The sequence below is a fragment of the Nestor notabilis genome, unplaced genomic scaffold (assembly GCF_000696875.1).
Source record: "Nestor notabilis isolate BGI_N333 unplaced genomic scaffold, ASM69687v1 scaffold6823, whole genome shotgun sequence".
NCBI lineage: Eukaryota > Metazoa > Chordata > Aves > Psittaciformes > Psittacidae > Nestor > Nestor notabilis.
Window position 1 is genome coordinate 141,237 of NW_009920509.1, and position 17,630 is coordinate 158,866.

The 17,630-nt window shown below is 40.2% G+C and overlaps 1 protein-coding gene across 1 annotated transcript in view; it reads right to left on the reverse strand.

The window, feature by feature from the left end:
• The window catches only part of EPB41L4B (erythrocyte membrane protein band 4.1 like 4B), a 123,721-nt gene extending 113,501 nt beyond the window's left edge, over positions 1-10,220 (reverse strand). Inside the window, exons 1-2 of the mRNA XM_010010695.1 lie at positions 10,137-10,220; positions 3,398-3,502 (exon numbers count right to left, since the gene is read on the reverse strand). Of these exons, the coding sequence (XP_010008997.1) occupies positions 3,398-3,502; positions 10,137-10,220 (189 nt within the window). The remainder of the gene's footprint in view (positions 1-3,397; positions 3,503-10,136) is intronic.
• Positions 10,221-17,630: the final 7,410 nt, after the last annotated feature.

Genomic DNA, 17,630 nt, shown 5'->3' on the forward strand with positions numbered 1-17,630 from the left:
CAACCACAGTTCTAAAGAGCTCATCATCCAGAGGAACAAGAGAGATTTAGGGAGGGGATACAAAGTCACAGCTGAATTTCACTGTTTATTCAAGGGGAAATGGGCTATTTCTACTAGAAGCAGAAAAGAAATCTTTTGCATTATCAAAATATTAACCAGAATCCCTTTCTCCCAGCATTCAATGTATTGAACAGTGAGGCTTGTCTCTATTTTGTTCTGCCTAGTGGGCCCTTGTTGTTACAGTATTAAGCAGTACATACAGAAAAAGACTCCCAGATATTACACTAAGGCTAATTGACTGGTTTGAGTTGCACATTTTTCCATATCCCTCACACCCTTAAGAAGTCAGAGCAGCAATACCACAAGCAACCAGACAAAAAACTCTTGATCTGAATGACAATGAAGCCTTAAAAGAAAATTCAGATGCAGCAGACGCAGTCATGAAGCACGAAGTCCCTACAAGGCCCTGACCCAATCGATACCTGCTGAAACATCCAGGACTCTAGTTCTCACTGTCCTACTACATTATGCATATTATAAAACATACACAAAAATAGAAATTTGAAAAAAGGACAAGAACAATGAAAGAACCACCACTAGAACAGCTGCAGAGCACCAAGTATCAGTTTTGTTTGAGCCTGGTAGAAAACGAAGAATTGGTCCAAAGCCATTATAATGCGACTACAGTACAGTTTTATCCCTCACTACAACCTATAAATTTGACCAGTCAAGGAGTTCAACATCAGCAGGCATTATATCTGTGTTGCTTTTTACACCTCACTTATGAATAAAAGTTTTCTACTAGATCAATTTTTCCCCACACTAATAATATTTAACAATCCATGTCCCCTGGAGTATTTCTACTTCTGGAGTTAGTATCAGATAACTTCAAATACAACAGTACACACAGCTTTGCTTTAGAATAAACTACTAGATGACTGTTTACATTCTTCTATTCATGGATATCTTCAAAGAGCACATGATACAAACTGCTGCAGAGTTCAGTGAATTAGGCTTTACAGCATTTTCTGCCTTGCTGCTGAAATCTTGCTTCTCACAACTTTATGGTTTTTGGTTGTATTGAAAAACCTTTTTTTGGGTATTAAAAATAAGCTGTTCAAAGTTTTTTTCTCTCTCAAAGTAGATCAGCTCTAATAATGATTTCTTCCCCTCCCCCCCCCCAAATCACAGCTATCAACACTGCTTATCCCATCTCTGAAAAAGTTACAGGCCTGTGAAAACACTGCACTCAAAAGCTGCTGGCCTGGAAGCACACAGAACTAATCTCCACTATTCAAAGACAATTTTCTGTTCTCTTATTTGTAATGGGGGCTTAAATATGTTTAGCACTTAAGAAAATATAATAAAGGCCCAGAGCCTCAAGATGCTTACAGAACTTTAACCTCCCAGTCCCACAACTGCCACTTTGTGGCTGGGCTGGCACTAAGCAGAAGCCCACAGAGGCTATGCATTAATAGCTATGCAAATGAAATGAGTAGGTCACAAGTTCAAAACAGACCAAGGAAGGATGTTAAAGCATGGAATCTTTTTGCATGGGGTGCTGGGGAACATAAAAGCTTGTGCCTTGAAGCTCTACTCTCTGACCAGCTTGAGCCAGACAAAAAACCCAAACCCACAACGTAAATGAGAGCTTTCAGCATTGCACTCCACCATAGGTGAAGAACTCTGCCCTAAACACTCCTCCTAATCCAGGTAGCCGTAAACCCTACTACCAAAGCCCTGCAACTAGCGCTGACTTTTCCAGGCCCCCCAGATGTTCATAGCACTTACCACTCTTGTAACTATTAACACAATGTTTCACTCCCCACCTAACAGAGAGGAAAGAAATAGCATACAAAGCTGAAACACTTACATATACAGGCACATTTTGCCCTGAACACCAGGAATAGAGCTACTCATGGAAAACATACTTGCTTACATCTCTGCTTCATCTTTCTTACCATTCAAAAGAGCCCTTCAGTTTTGCAATTATACAAAAAAATAAGCATTCTCTATTACCTCAGCCAGGTCGTCTGCTTCTGATCTGCCCTCTTTCTTACTAGGAACAAATGTTTCACCCCCTTTCTGCTTCCCTTCTTTAAAACATTACAGGAACTCCTTGCTAGGTAACTTCTAGCTACCCAGTTTTAGGTGATTTGACAATCGGTAATAAAATAACCTGTTTTGCCTATTCTGAGGAAGCTCTGCTCTATTAGTTATGTCCTTTATGATTAGGTCCATCATAAAAAGATACAATTTATGTAACAAATTTTATCAGGAACACACCCACTAAACTACCTAAAATCCCAATCCCGTTATGGACATCCTACATTCAAAGATCGCTTTCCAGTGATAAGTACATACCCTTAAATTAATTGTGATATCAACATAATGTTTAAATAGATAATACCAGTTTTCTCCAAAAGTACAGATTCCCTTTCTCAATTGCAATTCGTTATAATATTTAAACAACGAAAAGGCAACTTGTCCAAAGTCATCAGTAAACCAGATGATCATGCACCTGATAAAACACTGATCTGACCTGATCACATTGTCCCAAGCTTGCTAGAGAATGAAGCTGAGAATTCTGAATTAATAAATTTAGAACATACATTCCACAAGATGTCAATATGGCAGCTATATTTTCTGATCACTCTAATAGCACTGAATACATCTGTCACCTGTTGCTTTATGGAACAAAACATTTACTGACCAGATAACCTAAAAGCAAATACTTATTTTTCAAGTCTGCATATTCTCTGTCCACAGCTCAGGTTGCTGTCATATTGATACCTCAGCACATAAGGTGAACACAGGAAAAGATTAAACATATAGCAATAAAATTCAACCATGAGGTTGCAGTCTTTTAACCCTATCTTCCTAATATATCTGTCTACCTGCATCTGTAATTATGGTCCTTTCTTTCCCTCATTTTACCTATAGATGGTAGAGGTTACCAGATAGGGGAAAAGAAGGAAAAATTTTCTCTATTTCAAATACAACTAAATGAAACTAAACTCTACAAAGTAAAATAATCTGTATATGGAACAGTAAAGATAGGAGTTACAAGAAACCCTTGTTTGCAAGAGAGATGTAAACCATTTTTAATACCATGAGCCTACTAAACATAAAACATTTTTCTTTACCCCCAGTTACTGGTTTTTCGCTTATGTGCAATAATGCCATGTGCGATCATGTCATGTGCATATCATATAAAGTGATACATGATTCATTTAGAGGAATTGGCTTTTTGTGCAAGAATCAAACATGGTATCAGCTGTTTCAGGAGTATGTCCCCTAACGCCCACATCTCTCCATGAAACAGCACCAGTAAAACATTTATAACAGGCAACACAAACTACCGCAGAACACAAAAATAAACTGAAGTTATACTCACCGTAACCTGGGAAGCATCCATGAACTGTAGGCCAAAGTAATCAGTTTCCACAAGGTCCAAATGATACACAATCTGGTCGAACAACTCTTGTCCCTTTGCATTTTTCTGTAACAGAAAACAAAGATTTTGGGTTTTTTTGTGGGTGGGTGTGGGTTTGTTTGTTTGGGTGGATTTCTCTGTAAGTTCAAATGGGGAAGAGGAGATGCACAATAGGAAATAATATCTAAATAGAATTACTAATTATTCTAAAGAATTGTGTTGACGTTTATTTTCTTCAAGAAAGACACGGTGACACATTGTTCCTGTCTGCAGCTATTCCAGCAGCATTAGTCAAAGTTCACAGTAACTCAAAGTATCAGAGAAAAGAAAGGCTTATATCCTTTAAGTCAGAGCTGGCATTTTAAACCTCAGAAAGCCAAATTCTCCAGAAAAAGTTTGCTTGACATCTGCCTGAAATCTGCAGTTATGCAGTGCCACATCACCACTCCAGCTGCAAACTGAATTCTGAACAGTTTGAATACTTAAAAAGCACTTTGAGGAAAATTAATGGAATTTGATAAAAGTCTTTCAGTAATGTTGCTAACTGCAATAACTTCTACATTCCTTACATGGACAAACAAAAAAAGGGAAGAAAAAAAGCTACAATTCTTACTTGGCATGCCATCTGAAACACAGGCATGGAAACAAAACTAACCCCAATCATGGGCTATGGTACTAGTAGAAAAGTTAGCTGGTCCTAAAGCTAGGCTGCACTGGCCTGTGTACTTGCTCTGAGGGTAAGCCAAGAATTTAGATACCTAGTGCTTCAACTTCAACCACTAGAAGAAGCAAAGCTTGGAAGTTACAGGTGGGTAGGATTAAGAGGGAATTACAAACCAAGTTTTCATGCAAACCATGTTGAGTTACTTAGGAAGTTTTCAAGTTCCTGAGAACAAAAACCCCTTGGCTAAAAATACATAAGATGATCATAAATGTCAATAAGAGACCAAAGCTACAGGCATATTTTATACAGGAAAGTACGATCTGGAAACACTTCGTGTCTGCTGTCCCTCATACCTTTGAGGATTTTTTATTTTTTAAAGCTCTAACATATTAGGCATTCACACTTCATCACAAAATGCAGCAAAATTCACTGATTTCAGCTGAAGAACTAAACAGCATTCAGTTCCTTCAGTTTGGTCTTCTGCACAAAAGCACTATCAATCATAACATGTACAACTGCTGTCCAGGATTCCAAGCTGCCTAAAATTTGTCTTCTTCAGCAGAAGCAAGATGAAGAGTTTAATCTCACTCTATTTTTCAAAGAAGGCCAAGCAAGCTTAGGTGTATGTATCAAATTTTGAAGAGGTTTTGGCAGGGTTTTGTTTGGGTTTGTTGTTTATTTGTTTTAAACTAATAAAGCAGAAGCACAGAAATCGAATCTTACCATATTTCAGGAACAGTATTCGGAGCTCCATTAAAACAAGCTGCACAAAAACTTAAAGCATTAATTTACTATTGTGAAGTACTACTTTATTAATTTGGTGGAGCAAGAGATGAATAATAGACATTCTTACAGAAAATGAGAATACAACAGCTCCTTATAGCAATATATTCCTAAGAAACCATCATCTTTAGATGTACAATAATTTCTATAAACCTTATAGGTCGCTACAAAGTATCCAGAACCCATTTGCTGATATGTAGTCAATTCAGCACTTGTTCAAAGAAGCCATACCAAAACACAACAGAATTTCTCCTCATTCTGCTCAAATGAGGAAAAATCCCTTCAACACAATAAAAAAAAAAAAGAAATGACAAGACATGAGAAATTCATAAAACTAGGAACAACTGCTTTGATGCCCTATGATCTCTCTACTCCTGGTTGCTTGCTTTATGGCATTTACTACTAGTATGTTTATCTTCGACTACCATGCACCCAACAGAAACCAGAGAGAGCACACTCCACCTTCTGTACCCAAATAATAGTTAATGTTCAACATGTGTGTTACACAGAGAATAGCTCTGTACAGCACGGCTAGGCCATAAAATGCAGTATTACATACATAGTTTACAGGAGATTATAACATTTAACTTGTCACTAAATGAGCTTTCCCAGCAGCTCATACTGCTTAGATGATAAAGCTGCTACAGCCAACAAACTGCTGACAAAAAACTTTCTTTGAGATGTTATACTAAAGCAGGAGATAAAAGTGACTAACGCCTTTCCTCTACTAGCAGTAAGGGATGACCTGTTCTCCTTCATTCTGCCTCTTCACTGCGTGACAAGCTAGGGAGTCAGACTGAGGACTGACAAATTGGTACCTGTGCATCAAATTAAATGCAATATAATTCATTTAATATAATTGGTATAGGCAAAATAGAAGGGTTTTTCCTCAGGAATTACATATGCATTAATAAAAGTGGTCCCTAATGGGAAAAAAGTCTGTATGATGAGAAACTTCTGATCTTCACAGTATTTTCCTCCTCCTCCTCTTCTAGATAAAGGAGATAAAAAAAATGCTTTCTCTTTCAAAACCCAGTATCATAAAAAAACATGAAACTGACTGCATACAAGAAAATTTTCTGAGTAGATCTAATCAGTTGGAATTTAACAAATCACACTTTCTCTACAGACTTTCAACTTGTGCATATTTTCTGAAGAGATAGCTAAAAATACTCAACTTTAAACTAAGACTATTCTACAGTCCTACCTTGCTAGACAGATAGTTCAGAACTATCAGATGAAAGAGACCTGTGTAACTTCAATATTAAAAAAAGGGAGTAGATGGCAACAAACAATATACATCTACTACTATGTACGGTTACTACTTTGTTGTTATGAAAGGTACTGTAATTTGGAATAGTGAGGTAATGAAAGTTGCAAAACCTGGTAAAACTAAACTAGCACGGAGCAGTCACTTCTGCTCCCTTTTGCCTCTTTGCCCTTGAAGAAACACAGATTGAATTACACTTGCAGGTTGGGAAGCTCCATGATAATGAGCAACTACTAAAACTAAAAAAAACCCAGAAAGATCACAGATTCATGGAATGGTTTAGGCTGGAAGGGACCTTAAGATCATCGAGTTCCAACCCCCCTGCCACGGGCAGGGACACCTTCCACTAGACCAGGTTGTTCAAAGCCCCATCCAAGCTGGCCTTGAACACTGCCAGAAATGGGTCAGATACAGCTTCTCTGGGCAACCTGTTCCAGTGTCTCACCACCCTCACAGTAAAGAACTTCTTGTATTTAATCTATCTGTAATCTAAGAAGAGGTGTTTCATGTCAGTCAGCCCTATCCTGCCTGAAAGTCATGCCAGTTTCCTACACTCTGTAACCTGGGATCCCTTCTTAAATACCCCCTCCCTCCCGCCTTTTCCCCATCATAATTTCTTTGAGACCACGAATCATCAAAGCATCAAAGAAAATTCTTATGTTTAACTTATTGCTGGGTCCTCCAACAAGGGCCTAAATCAGCATGGGTATAAAGCACCACATAGAGCCACAGTGACAGCTGCATGGCCTGCATTTCAAGTGGGCTAAATTTTTAGCTGTCAAAGACTTCCAGTCTCAGGGAATCTGTGGAAATTCTTGTCAGCTAAAACCTGACAAAACGAAGATTAACTTCCCTAATTAGAATCTCTTCCAGACTTGACATGTGAGTAAGCAAAGAGGTTTTAACATGCTTTTGGTGGGCATGAAGGAAAGGGCAAATTCATTAGCCAGGGACATCTTATACCAACTGTCTCTGTCTAAACAGGCTGATGAGTGTTGATTTTAGCTATTCCAGAGTTATTTGAAAGCTTTTTGCCAAAGGGCTTGGAAAGGAGATATACAGGACACAGAAGTCCCATTTTAGTGCAAATACAGTGGAAGAATGCTATTGACCACTCTTAGAGTACACGCAGCAAAGCTGGAGAGCTTCTCTGCACATCTTCCCCAAACAGAAGTGTATGTAGCAACCAAGCACAGTGCATTACATGAACCCAAGTGGAGTGGCTGTATTTATCGAGTCATACTAGAGAGCTGAGATCACAGTGTTACAAACTAACTATTAGCAGATTTCAGAAATAGTTGAAGTTGTGCTTGGGAAAACAGCCTGTCAAATATTGCAGGAGGTACATGAAATAGCCTGTAAGTTGACAAAATGATAGCAAAAAAAAAATAAAGGAAAATAAACTATTGCCAAGAAAAAGGTCAAAGCCAATTAACTGTAATGTGTCCCAAACGGAATAGGGAGTAGTAGCAGAAATGAGTAGGTCGAGTAGATTTAATTTCTTTTTCTAAAGAAAACACAGGATCATGTATTCTGCAATACATAAAATATTTCTTCAGAGTGTGCTGCTATGATCTCATGGCCACAGACACCAGGTTTTAGCTTCTAGTAAGTTACTAAAGGAGCATTTGTAGCTAGTGATTCTCTACAGGCCCAATAACTGCTCTGACGAATCAGCATTTCTTCTCTCTGGCATTTTCTGGAACATGGTCGTTACATATCTTCTGCTCAGTCCTCTTGCACCTGAACTATTATTAACCCATTTTTCAAACCTGTAACTTAGGCTTTACGTGCTTAGTAGAGAGCATTTGCTGTGCCTTTTAAGAGTCATTGGCAAAGTTGTTTCCCAGCATTTCAGACATACTACAGCCTAAACATGCATAAAGCCATCTGGGCTTATAATTAGCCTTGACTCCTGGTGCTTGTTATCATCTATCCTTGCTGAGGTACTCAACTTTTTTGCCCCAGTCTTCACCAGCAAGTGCTCCAGCCACACTGCTGAAGACAGAAGACAAAGGCAGCAACTGGGAGAACAAAGAACCACCTGCTGTAAGAGATCAGGTTTGAGACCATCTAAGGAACCTGAAGGTGCACAAGTCCACGGGACCTGATGAGGTGCACCCATGGGTCCTGAGGGAACTGGCGGATGAAGTGGCTAAGCCACTATCTGTTGTATTTGAGAAGTTGTGGCAGTCTGGTGGAGTCCCCGCTGACTGGAAAAGGGGAAACCTCCATTTTCTAAAAATGAAAAAAGGAAGACGCAGGGAACTACAGGGTGGTCAGTCTTCCCTCAGTGCCTGGCAAGATCATGGAACATGTGCTTCTGAAAACTATGCTAAAGCACACAGAAAATAAGGAGGTGATCAGTGACAGCCAACATGGCTTCACTCATGCCAAATCATTCCTGAAAAATCTGGTGGCCTTCCACGACAGGGTGACAGAATTGGTGGATAAAGGAAGAGCAACTGACATTACCTACCTGGGCTTGTGCAAGGCATTTGACACTGTCTTATGAGACATCCTTATCTCTAAACTGGAGAGACATGGATTTGATGGATGGACCACTTTGTGGATAAGCAATTGGCTGGATGGTTCACTCAAAGAATTGTTGTCAATGGCTCACTATCTGGGTGGAGACCAGTAATGAGTGGTGTCCCTCAGGGGTCAGTGTCAGGACTGATCCTGTTCAACATCTTTGTCAGCGACACAGACAGTGGGATTGACTGCACCCTCAGCAAGTCTGCCGACGACACCGAGCTGTGTGGTACAGCTGGCACACTGAAGGGACCTTGACACACTTGAGAACCTCATGAAGTTCAACAAGGCCAAGTGCACCTCGGTTGGGGCAATCTCAAGCACAACTGGATTGAGAGCAGCCTTGATGAGAAGGACTTGGGGGCACTGGTTGATAAGCTTGACATGAGACAGCTTTAGTGTGCGCTCACAGCCCAGAAAGCCAACCATATCCTGGGCTGCATCAAAAGAAGGGTGACCAGCAGGTTGAGGGAGGTGCTTCTTCCCCTCTACTTCACTGTAGTGAGACCCCACCTTAAGTACTGCATTCAGCTCTGGGGCCCCCAATACAAGGCGTGGACCTGCTCCATCAAGTCCAGAGGAGGCCACAGAGATGCTGTAGGGCTGGAGCAGCTCTGCTCTGGAGACAGGCTAAGAGGCTGATTCAGATTCAGCCTCGAGAAGACAAGGCTCCAAGGAGACCTTAATGCAGCCTTCCAGTACCTAAAGGGGGGCCTATGAGAAATATCAAGAGGGATTTTTTACAAGGGCAAGTAGTGACAGGACAAGGGGAAATGGCTTTAAACTAAAAGAGGATAGATTTAGATTAGATATTAGGAAGATATTCTTCACTATGAGGGTGGTGAGACACTGGAAGAAGTTGCCCAGAGAAGTTCTGGATGCCCCATCCCTGGCAGTGTCCAAGGCCAGGCTGGACAGAGCCTTGGATGACATGGTCTAATGTGAGGCATCCCTGCCCATGGTAGCAGGGTTTGAACTAGATGATCTTTAAGTCCCTTCCAACCCAACCCATTCTATGATTCTACAATTCTTTAACTTGCTTCCTTCTAGTTGGTTTCTGAAACACATCCACCTGTACTGAAGAAACAGCATTTGCAGAATTTTAAGCACCAAATTGCAACAAAATTCTATATTCTTATAAATCTGTTCATTAGGACCCTTGGGAAGAGGGTGGTACAGACACCACCCTCTGCACCCTCTAAGCTTAGTCATTATGGGGTATGTGACTACAGAAAATCATCCTTTGGATCATGACTCCTGTAGGCACATTAGAGTCAGCACAACTAAAAAGAGATGCATCTTATACATCACAGTTGGTATGATATCTAACAGCTTCAGCCAAGTATGTGTATTAGAGGCCATGGCTGGGCTTCCAAAAGCTGCACTGAAAACCATGCTATTCATCCCAGCAACACTGCTATAGGTAGCACTGTCAAAGACCGTAACACTTTTTCAAGTTCCAGTTTCAGGTCTCCATCCAGAGATGACACTTTGCAGAGGGCACAGTGCTCTCTGCAAACTAGCCATGACATTGGTGACTGTCCCACCCTTCTCCCAGGGGACCTAATGAACAGATTCATAATATTGTGGAGAAAGTTGCATTTCTGTACTTGAAATTATGCAAAGACTGCTTCCTTTCAATACACAATAAATTCAGTGTTAAGACTAAAAGAAAAGCAAGTTATTTCTTAACACATCATACTTCTATGAGGCTGGATAACTTGCTCAAGCTATGCAAAGATGTTAGGTTATTTTCTTACCAGTCAACCATTGACTCAAGTTTTCACTTCTGGCTCCAAGCTCACTTGAAAATGTGACACTGTTCAAATAACGATTGCTTCAGTGCCTGCTACTGCATGCAAATTACGTTTAAATGTAGTACAGGCCACAAAAACAAGCAGCATTCCTGAACGTGCCCAGAAGAAAATGAAACTGATGATGCATATGAACTTTTAGCTGAAGGAGAACAAAATTCATTCTAAACCCGTTGAGAAATTAGCTAAAAATGAGAGCCAAAAATTGCCTTAAGCTTCCCCTGCAAAAAACCCCCAAAACAACAGAAAATGCCAAACGCATACACACAACACCAAACCCCCAGCCATTCATCAGAACACACACACAAAAAAATCCATTGAATGGCATTTACTTATTATAACCTTGAAAGCACAAATATTTTGCTGCCAGTCATTTTTGTCAACTCCCCAAACTAAAACTGTGATTTCCTGAGCAAGGAAGCTTATAAGCAAAGTCAAAGAACCCCTTAAAAACTAACAAAACACCAAAGCAAAAAAACCTGCAACATCCAACCAGCAAACCAAGCCACTCTCAAAGCCTATGATAAAAATAACTCTCAAATATGTGTGGCTCTTACTGGTCACATCCCATTAAGGAGATAGGGGGAACCTTAAGAAACAGCACACAACTGTTTGAGTACATTGCCTCTGCGAGTGGTACATAACATAACAATGCAAGTGAGCTAGGTTTCTGCGACAAATACGCCAATGACAATTTGCAGAGAGAAATTACAGTTACTTATAAGAAAAATAAGTAATCACCAAACACTGGGTAAACACAGTAGTAAACCTCACTGCTGCACAGCATCATTTCCCAACAGCACTCAAACTCTCATGTCTCCATCAATTACTGGCAACAAGAATCAGTGTTTACTCCCTGCTAAAAGAAGCTGGAAGTAAGGATTAATGACTGCGAAAGGCAAGTAGCACCTCTGCCGCTTTTCACAGGACAGCAAGGATTGAAGGTAAAAAGTCTATAGAACTGGTATGGAAGAGAAGCCTGAACAAGAACAAATAAATAGATCACCATATTTCATATGTACCAGCCAAAGCACTACATAAACCCAATTGGCACTGGGTTTCTAGTCAGATCATGATACCTTTACAATGCTAGCATGACACTGGCCAAGTCTCTTGTGTCAGCCTAAGCTTTATGCCTGCTGTGTAAGAGCAGTCACAAAAAAGAAAAAGAATGGGGGGGGGGACACACACAATAACATGTTATTTGCAAGCTCTGCAATAGGAATGAAGAAAAGATCTTTAATTATTTTAAAGTACAAACTCACTGAGATGAATCAAAGATTAGAAGGGCAGTACAGCATGATAGAGAATATACAGAAAATCTAGCAGAGAGGGAATTACTACCTTACATGCAGAACAATCATTAAAGAGCCCAAACCCATGCCTAGTAACCTGTTGGAAAGATGTCATATGTATGGCACTACTTAAACAGATTCGAGAAAGTCAGGTGAGATTTGAAGGGTGAGTATAAGGTTTCCTTTGCCAGTTCACGCATCCCTGCTTCCATTCACTTCCTTCCCCACCTCCAAAACACATTCTCCCTCTTCCTCAAGTGGGCAAGTACAAGCGGACCAGCTGTGTAAAATCATATGTACAACGCTAACTTCTACTGAAATCTGTCCTTGCAGTTCTTTTCCACACAAATACTTTTGCTAATCGTGCCTTAAAGTACAGCCCTTCAAGAACCAATTACAGTAGCATACCTAGAGCATCAGAAGTCCATTTTGCTGGTTAAAAGAGGACCATGAAACCATCATGTCTCAAGACCTATGTTATTTGGAAGGGAGAATTTCACCACTTCCTAGTTTTTCAGGGAAGATGTTGGAGCTGGTTCCAGCCATCTCCACAATGGACTCACTGGCCACAGGTGGTGGTGGGAAGAAAGTGTGTACGAAAGTCAGAAGTGAAGGAATAGATTTCAGCCTGGGAGGGAGCTGTCTTTACCTTGACCCACGAGCTTTCTTATTTCTGTTTTTTCCTCTCCATACTTTCCCCATCCTGCAGATGGGGAGAACAAATGAAGGGCTGGGTGGGAGCCTGTTGGCTAAGGCTAACCCACCGCAGGGGGGAAATCCTTATGCAGGGCAGTTTTACATTTCGATCATGTCAGTGGTCATCTGAAGGGCACGCTGTTTTGAAGAGCCTTTAATCTCTCCAAAAGCCACATGAAGGGCAAGCAGATAATGTGATGGGTGCCCTATAAGTGCAATTACTCTTGGCAACATTACAATCAACACTGACATTTTTGTTTTATTGGACTTGGATAAAGGTGAGAGTTTCTGTTTACTGTCCCCATCACCTGTATGCACTACTGGCAACACAGACCTCTTTCAAGAGAAAAGCACTGTCAACACTTCTAAATGGGATCCTCAGGCAACAGATAAAACCTACCATCAGCCACAGAACAAAGTAGTAAAAAAATCCTTACTGGTAATTTTATGTTCTAGAAGTGGGTCCAGACTCCTTTAATTTCAGATACAGACAAAGTTACCTCATCACACTTTGATGCTCAGAGGCATCAATAAGGAAATGGTTATTTGTATGGAAAGAAGACTCTTTTTCACCCCTAGACTGCCAGCTCCCCCTCCTGACCTGCTTGAAATACTACATGCCCCTTAGGTTCAGGCATACAGCTGAGGAAACGCAAAGTATCTTAGAATAAGGAGAAGAGAAATCTATGCTGAAACTTCTTAACCTACATGATTTCACTCAAAATATAATTTATAGTTCTGCACCCCCAGAGAAAGAGACAGAACGCAGTAAAGCTAAGCTATGGGTGTGCGGAAGTGGCAGCCACCTCTAAGAGATGATACCATCAAACACATGACATAGATTGTTACTCTTGCCTCAAGTGACTTGGCCATTGCCCTCCTGCACCTGTATCACAGTGGGATATAGGTGCCATTTTGCTGCAGAGATAGAAAAGATTCTAGGTAATGACTTTAAATTGCATTTGAGAAATAACACAGAACACCAGCATAAACTAAGCTGACCTAAAAGAGAATGAAGAGAAAGAGGCAAATGCTATCAGAAGAGAATCCCAGGGGAGTTTAGCAAAGACTCTCCCTTATGCTAATGGCAGTACCAAACTTTCAAAAGACTTCTTTGCTTTCTTATATGTATGCATTTGAATGCTCATGAGAGAGGTTTTAAATAGATGCAATTGTAGAAATAGAATTTTCCATATGGACACACATCTTTCATATATGTTTTGAATGTCTGTGTGCTTGACTCAACTCTTCCCAATTTTTTTAATTCGTTTTTAAATAGGACACTATGACTGTTTACAACAGAACAGTTTACTGATAAGGTTTTATTGGCAACCTTCCTCTAGCACAAACTTCTCTAAGACCAGCAGTACTGCCCAGTCAAACACACACGCAGTGTAAGCCAAAAGCACCTTCTGGCTTATATAAAGGAAGTCAGCACAGTCCCTGCTATCCCAGCCAGTCAAGTCACAGGTTCTGTTTCTGACCCATACTCAAGAGGTTTGCCAGTGCAGCTGTACAGCTATATGCCTAGTACAGCATATACTTCCTACAAGGGGAAGTTCCATCAGTGTAACATCACTACTGATTTAAGCTAACAGTTCTTTTGTACTCCCTCCCCACAAAAACACTTATGGGCCACACTGTACAGCCTGGTATGGGACCTGTCATGCCAAAAGCTGTTTCTCAAAAGCTGGGTACTGAGGCAAGAAAAAGGCCACAAAGCTGTGTTGCATCCAGAAGGCAAAACCTAGAAGAGCTGCTCTAACAACTGGTATCTTACACTATACCTTACAGATCATCACTTTGAACATGCAGAACAAGATCCCCACCACCACCTCCACCTGCTGACCTGCAAAAGTAAAAGGGTGCAGACTCCTTTAGACAGATCACATCATATATGCTGCAGGAATTTACTTTTACCTATGTCTAGATAAAACTAAGAGTTCTTTAGAACCACTCCTCTCCTCTCAATAATAATGCACACCGTTTATGTTCACATAATTCACAGTCAACTGTTTCTGGTTTTGTTCAGGTTTTTTTTTTTTTTTTTTAAATCAATAATACTATTTGTGGCACTTTTCAAGGCAGAAAATTAATTCAACATGCATGCTAACATTAGCATTAACTCCCTATTCCCTTATGTGGCACAAAGTCTTACAAAGCGCTAAACCTTCCATATAAATCATATTAATTATTGATCACCCTGACAGTTACAGCCAGTAAACAAAGATCAAAGATCTCAAACACAGAAGCAGTGACCACAAAGGGAGTTTAGAACTTGAGGCCAAAGCTCTAAGGTGGTTCTTCCTCAGAAGCTCTATGGATTTAAAATGCAAAGACAAATTCTTTAAGAAGTTACCTATTTATTCAGACACCCAACAGACTTCAGCACTCTTCGCTCATTGTTCTTTTAAACACTAAGTCATAGGACCTCTCCAAAGAATCAACTCCAATTATTTGCTTCTCTCTGAAGAGAACCAGAAATCCAGAGATCCAGAGAAGTCAGTAAAACCTCTTCTACTGCAGGTTTATAATCAGCCATTTAAAAAGAAAACAGTGAGACCAGGGAAGTTTGCCACTAAAAATATTTTATTTAGTGGGCAGCCAGGAAGACACAATTTTTTTTAAACACAAACATAATTAGCCAAGTAGATGCAATTAAGGAAAATCACTACAAATTACATTTATTTCTAGCAAGGCAGAAGATGCAATAAGAACAGCCACGTGGATGTGGGGTTTATATTAAAAAAACCCCAAAACAAAACAAAACAAAAACCCCAAACCAATCCTCACTAGTATCATTTTAAAAAGTCAGAATAAACAATAGTTCAAGCTTAGAGAAATCACCTCCTGGATGCTGCCACTGCTCTGTTAAAAAAAACAACCCTAATGCCAGACCTAGGTTTAGTGTATTGAAAAGTCCAGCATTCTAATCTTTTCACTGCCATGAAAGAATTATACAAGTCAAGATAAATTCTTATCATGCTACAGAATCCAGCTTCTTGCTCTGTTATAAATATTCAGCTCTGAAGGGGAAATGGACACCTTACAGCGCTGAAATAGGCACGGCAGCATAATGTGCTGTTAATCTCCATTCTGAAGGATGAACAAGGACCGATGTGTCTGGAGGGTTTTTTTTAAATTAAAGAAAAAAAACCACAATTAAGTTAGAAGTTCTGAGAGTCAATGTGAGAAGCAGAAGGACTAGGTTATAGCTAAAATTGATTTCTTCTATTTCATGCCAACGAACAGATCATCCTATCAAGATAAGTAAGAGGCTGAGAAGATAAAAGCAGTGGTTATTAACCAAACCTCTGATTCCATTGTTAGTATGCAGAAAAGCACAGTATTGCTCAGAATCTGGAAAAGTGTCATTTTCAAAAAAAGACAGACAGACAGACAAGTAAGAGGAAACACAAATCTGCACATGTGTCAGACTTCTCCCCTGTCAGGTTCCTGCAAGCTGCAATTTTTGCTGCCTGCTTGGAGGGAATACTGTATGCCAGCACTTCCTTTGGATGCACTTTGAAAGACTGCAAAAATGAATGAAAAAGAAAAAGATGAAAAGGAAAGTACATGATCCAAGGTACATGCTACATGTACATACATTCCAGAAAATACAGACAGGTTAGCAATAGTTAGAAGGCTGCATATGGTTTGATTTGAAAATCCATTTGCAGCAGGCTGCAGTTTTCAGTAATTGCAGGAAGCCTTCAGTTTTGTCTTTCACTTTGAGGTTTGGCTGCCCTGCCTGTCTCCATGGCATTAAACAGATTCCGGCCATTTACATGTCAAGGGAAATAAAACCGAATCCCAAAGACTGTAGTGGAAATTGACTGCAAGCACAATAAAGAAGTAAAGAGCATCTGCTTTTCAGTTTACTTGTTTTAGCTGTGTATTAGCAGATACTCAACAGGAGCTTACACTCTTGATTCAGACCACCACACAAACACAGAAAAACTTCACTATTGCCACAGTGATTGCCAGAGATCCAGCAGAACTCACTGAGCTGGTAACGATCCCAGTTTACCATGGCAGGTTAATGGGGCATTCCTTCTGGATGACTCTTACCACCTGGGCATTTCACCTCAACACAAGTTTTGCTATGCTTGACATCTTTTGCAAAAATCTTTTTCTCAGAGTCTGGACCTCAAGACAGATCAGATCAAACATTCCAAATTGGCCAGTCACACATGGCTGAACTGCGAACGTCTCAGTTACTTAAAGTGGTAACTTGGTCTTTTAGCCAAACTTTTTTTATTATTTTTTTCTAATTCAGGGAAACAAGTGGCAAGAATTCTTTACTCACAGTATGTATATCATAGTCAGCATGGTCAAGTCCATACCCAAAAGCCACTGAAACATGAAGTCACTTCACAGCATAGCTTTTAGGTGGAGAGATAATGAACTAGTTAAAAATGAAATCACTCGTGGTAGCCCCAGCAAAGGCTGTAGCACCAGTTCTTTGCAGTTGCAGCACAGCCTCCATGCAGGTATTAACAAAACCCTTTGTTTATAAATCAAACAAAATCAACAAGCGGCTCTCCATCTCAGATTTTTATTTCACAATAGAAATGAACACAAGAGCAGAGAATCCCCACAAACTAACAATACTTCAACTGAATATTCAATTAAACTTAAACCACCTGCATTAATACCAAGCATACTGACCAACCGAAAAGTGACTAAGTCACTGGAGGATCAGATTTTGCTGTCCTAATTCCCTATTCTACCACTAATCATAGAATCATAGCATGCCAGGTTGGAAGGGACCTCAACGATCATCTGGTCCAACTTTTCTTGGCAAAACCATGGTCTAGACAAGATGGCCCAGCACCCTGTCCAGCTGAACCTTAAAAGTGTCTAATATTGGGGAATACACCACTTCCCTGAGGAGATTATTAATAAAAACAGTTTCCCATTTCCAGACTTGCAGACTTGGACAACAGAGTCAAAAGCAAACTCCGGTTCTTCTGCTGGAGCAAAGTTATGCAAGCCAAACTCTGACTGTAGTGGCAATTTTGCTGCCTAATGGCTTTTAAACAACGCTGGCGACTCAGCTGACTTCCAAGTCATGCACAGATAGCCAGCAGAGCCTTTAACTGCAACCAAATACAACACTGTACCAATGACGCAG